Source organism: Sinocyclocheilus anshuiensis, unplaced genomic scaffold, assembly GCF_001515605.1.
Source record: "Sinocyclocheilus anshuiensis isolate Anshui unplaced genomic scaffold, SAMN03320099.WGS_v1.1 scaffold2301, whole genome shotgun sequence".
In the NCBI taxonomy this organism is placed as follows: Eukaryota; Metazoa; Chordata; class Actinopteri; order Cypriniformes; family Cyprinidae; genus Sinocyclocheilus; species Sinocyclocheilus anshuiensis.
The window spans coordinates 90,000-94,504 of NW_015551154.1; the positions used below are offsets into that span (position 1 = coordinate 90,000).

Consider the following 4,505-nt stretch of genomic DNA (forward strand, 5'->3'; position numbering starts at 1 on the left):
GTCAACACTGGGAAGACAACACAGGAGCAAAAGTAGAAGGTGCTTTAAAGTCATCTTGACATTAAAACTGATGCCATTTACTTTCATACACGTTCCTGGACCTATTTTGCACAATTCATCAGTGCACATTATTCCAAAGAAAAAAGGTTTGTCTTATAGTCGTCCACTTTTAATGATCTAATCAATTCTAGGTTGTAAAAAAACCCAACAGGAATGTCTGTAGTCATATAATATAAATGTATAGGACGGGTCTATCTTACTCTGTGAGCTAGTAGCGCACTTCAATCGCACAACTGACCTGTCATTGCACACGGTCTGGAGGCTGAGGTACCACACTGCTGCATCTGGGAATGGAATCCTCAACAGTGCCTGTGATTCATTGCTGCTCACGCTCAGCGAATAACCCTGCATAAGCCCTACACGCACACATATACACAGAGAGCTTCAAATGTGACATGCAGGAAAACACGTATTGCACAAATTTTTATTTGTGACTAACCTGTAGCACAAGTCTGGCTGCGGTTGAGGTGAAGTAAAGGAGCAGTAGGTGTGAGACATGCTTTGACATGAGCAAATCCACCAACCAGAGAACTCTATGCCACAAACACAAGAAGAAAAAATTGTTAAATTTATATTACAACACAATATGAAATCTATCTATATCAATCTATCTATATATCTATCTATCTATCTATAGTGGGTATATCCCCTTTAAATTAATCACATTTTGTTGCTTTGCAGCCTGAAATAAAAATGGGCAAAGTTTTTGTTTTATCCAGCTGTATTTACTCAGTGCAACTTATAACACCAACATGTCAGAAAAAAAAAAACAGAATCACTAAGTTGGAAAAAGGTTCACCCCCCTCCTAAAACATTACTTATAAACTCAATAAGGTGTAGCTAATCACCTTCTCAATGGAACACAAAGCCATTTGACTTTCAACTGTGATCAGCTGCGGTCATTTTGATCATGAAAAGAGCTTTCCTGGAGCATTTCAGTTCTTGGTAGTGCAACTGAAGCAAACAATCAACTATGGGTGGCAAGGCACTGTTAAAAGATCTACGGGATAAAGTTGTGGACAGGCACAAATCAGGAGATGGATACAAAAAATTTCAAAGGCTTTATCAATGCCTAGAAGTACAGTGAAGTCTATTATTAAGAAGTGGAAGGTATTTCCAAACTGGATGAAAGAGCCAGGAATAAACTGGTCAGAGAGGCTAGCAAGAGGCCTACAGCAACTCTGAAGCAGCTGCAGGAATTTATGACAAAGAGTGGTCATTGTGTGTGTGTGACAACAATATCACAAATTCTCCACAAATGTGGCTTGTATGGGAGGATTGCAAGAAAAAAAGCCACTCCTCAAGAAAGGCCACATGCAGTCACTACTGAGATTTGCCAAAACGCACCTTGAAGATTCTGAGGCAGATGAGGCTAAAATTTAATTATTTGGCCTCAACACCAAGCGATATGTCTGGTGGAAATCCAATAAAGCTCATCATCCAAGTAACAGCATTCCTACAGTAAAGCATGGAGGTGGTAATATCCTGTTTTGGGGTGTTTCTCTGCAGCAGGGACTGGAGCACTTGTCAGGATAGAAGGGAAAATGGATGGGTCAAAAAATACCATCAAATTCTTGAGGAAAATCTGCTGCCCTCCGCTATAAAGTTGTCAATGGGAAGAAGATTTACCTTCCAACATGACAATGACCCAAAGCACACAGCGAAACTGAGCACACAGTTGTTGAAGGAGAAAAAAGTGAACGTCCTTGCATGGCCTAGTCAGAGCCCAGACTTAAACCCCATTGAGAATCTGTGGAATGACTTGAAGACTGCAGTCCACAAACATCACCATCAAATTTAACTGAACTTGAGCAGTTCTGCAGAGAAGAGCGGACAAATATTGCAAAGACTAGATGTGCAAAGTTAGTAGAGACAAATCCCAACAGACTAAAAGCTGTAATTAAAGCAAAAGGTGGTTCAACAAAATACTGACACAAGGGGGTGATCCTTATTCCAACTCAGTGATTCTGTTTTTTTATTTTTTTTGTTGGTGTTATATCTTTCTCTTGGATGTTATAAATTGCACTAAATACAAATACAGCTGGATAAAACAAAAACTGTGTCCGTCTTCATTTCAGGCTGCAAAGCAACAAGATGTTATTAAAATGTGATTCTTTTCTATACCCACTGTACATTTCAAATATATTTTTCACAACAGTATTTTTTTTAAACCATAGTATTTCTCAATTATATATATTTTTTCAATCTACACTGTAAAAAAAAAATTTTTCAACGTTTTAAAGATTATTGGAGTACGTTTTACAAGACAACACTATTTCAGTCTTTCTACTTCAAAATTCAGTTATTTTAAATTGTAATAATATTTCACAATTTAACTGATTTTACTGTATTTCTGATTAAATAAATGCTGCCATGGTGAGCACCTTTTGGTTTTCTTTCAAAAATCTTACTGACTGCAAAGGTTTTAATGGTATATTATATTATATTATATTATATTATATGCTTACAGTGTTCAAGTTGAGCTGTACAACAAACGTGCCGCCACTATCACCAGGAGACTGCTCTAGTGTGATCACAGTTGGAAGGTCCGAGGTCACAGTTAGGTTTCTGGAAACAATGAAGCGTAGTGATAGTACATCCTGTTCATCTCTGAACACTGAAGGGCTTTTCATGCACATTGGCTCAGAGCTGTTAGCACGGAGGCCCGGTTGGTCTCTCATAGAAACGAATGTGTTACTTAGGGCACCTGAGCTGTTGCTTTGGCGAGCAATGATGTTACGAATGAAGGCTGAGGTGTTAAAATCTGAAGAGGCGCTCAAAGGTTTACATCCCACTGTGTGTATGAAGTGAGACAGGAGGGAAAGATATTTAAGAATCAAGCAAAAACTGGCAAAAAAATTAAATTAAAAAATTAAATTAAAGTAATAGGTGAATCAAAACAGACCTGTGACATTGGCAGAGATGCTGAAAGGTATTGTGGTGTTTGGTTGACTAGTCTCAACCATAACCAGCAACCAGCTGTTCCACGGGGGAATGAGGACCGATGCGGAGCAGCTCTCTAACCCTGAACAGTTCTGTTTCAGCTCCGAGCCCTGCTTCAAAGTGCTGGAGCCTACAGTGATTGACAGCCCACAATCATTTCCCAGCTTTACAGAACAGTTCAAGATGAAAACATCCAACCTGGAGGAGAACTCTGGAACAAAGATCCTAAACAGACAAGACACACAAAAATACTTTAGAATTCAACAAAAACAGAAACTTCACATTTTTATATTTTTATTTAGTTTCTTTTTCATATAATGAAAAAAAAAGCTGCTCTTTTTAACTTTATATTCGTCAGAGAATCCTGAAAAAAATGCATCATTGTTTCCACTAACATATAAAGCAGCACAAATGTTTTCAACATTGATAAAAATAAGAAATGATTCTTGAGCATCAAATCAGCATATTAGAATGAGTTCATGTGACACTGAAGACTGGAGAAATGATGCTCAAAATTCAGCTTTGTCATCACAGAAATAAATAATATAACGAAATATATTCAAATAGAAAACAGTTATTTCGAACTGCATAATTCAAAATAATAATAATAATAATAAACAAAAAAGTAACAAACATCAATATAATCTACACACACAAACATAGAGCATACTTAAACAAGGCTGGAGCTGTAGTAGTTAGTGTTTGATAGAGTGGAATGTTGTATTGCAGGATCGGCAGGTCAGCAGCTCTCCTTAAAAACATCTGTGCCTGGAATAGGTATGAGCAAGATGGCAGTCCCTAAAATAGAAAGCAACAAACAATCACACATTTACTTTAAAAAAAAATTATTCAGCTTATGCATCCCAGGAATAAATTACATTTTTAAATATATTAAAGTAGAAAACACTTATTTTAAATTGTAAAAATATTTGACATTATTACTGATTTTATTTTTTACAGTTTTTTTAATGAAATAAATGCAAATTTGAACTATTCCAAACTTTTGTCTGCCTATACATTTTTTTTTTTTTTTTGACCGGGAAAGTTGTCACATTTATATAGGTAATCTAATCTTACACAATACATAATATACATATATACACAGACCTGCTGCTCTATCTTTCCTTCATCTTTGGGCAGGTGAGCAGCAAGGAACCAGTCTCCAGCTTTGGGGTGGGTCATATTGAACAGTGTCAAATTGCTGCTCTGTCCACTGGGAATAATCAGCGTCAAGTTATGAGCAACGAAGACTGATGTGGAGTTTGGAAAGGCTGTGTCTATGGGGTTGATGACCGGGGGAGCTCCTGCCCTAAAGTGCCTGTTAATGTGCATTAGATAGACAAAAGTCAATGTTATGCGTTAAAGGGGTCATATGATGCGATTTCAAGTTTTCCTTTCTCTTTGGAGTGTTGAGTAACGAGTCGTGTGTGTGTGTCTGTGTGAGGGGAAAAGGGTCACATCACAGGAGAGTGAACTGCCTGTCAGAAATCATAGCACGTCAG

The 4,505-nt window shown here is 37.4% G+C and overlaps 1 protein-coding gene across 1 annotated transcript in view; it reads right to left on the minus strand.

The window, feature by feature from the left end:
* LOC107663323 (transmembrane protein 8B-like) overlaps positions 1 to 4,505 on the minus strand; it is a 9,641-nt gene that overhangs the window by 2,994 nt on the left and 2,142 nt on the right. Inside the window, exons 3-8 of the mRNA XM_016453534.1 lie at positions 4,111 to 4,321; positions 3,674 to 3,801; positions 2,966 to 3,228; positions 2,529 to 2,854; positions 500 to 593; positions 259 to 416 (exon numbers count right to left, since the gene is read on the minus strand). Coding sequence (XP_016309020.1) covers positions 259 to 416; positions 500 to 593; positions 2,529 to 2,854; positions 2,966 to 3,228; positions 3,674 to 3,801; positions 4,111 to 4,321 — 1,180 coding nt within the window. The remainder of the gene's footprint in view (positions 1 to 258; positions 417 to 499; positions 594 to 2,528; positions 2,855 to 2,965; positions 3,229 to 3,673; positions 3,802 to 4,110; positions 4,322 to 4,505) is intronic.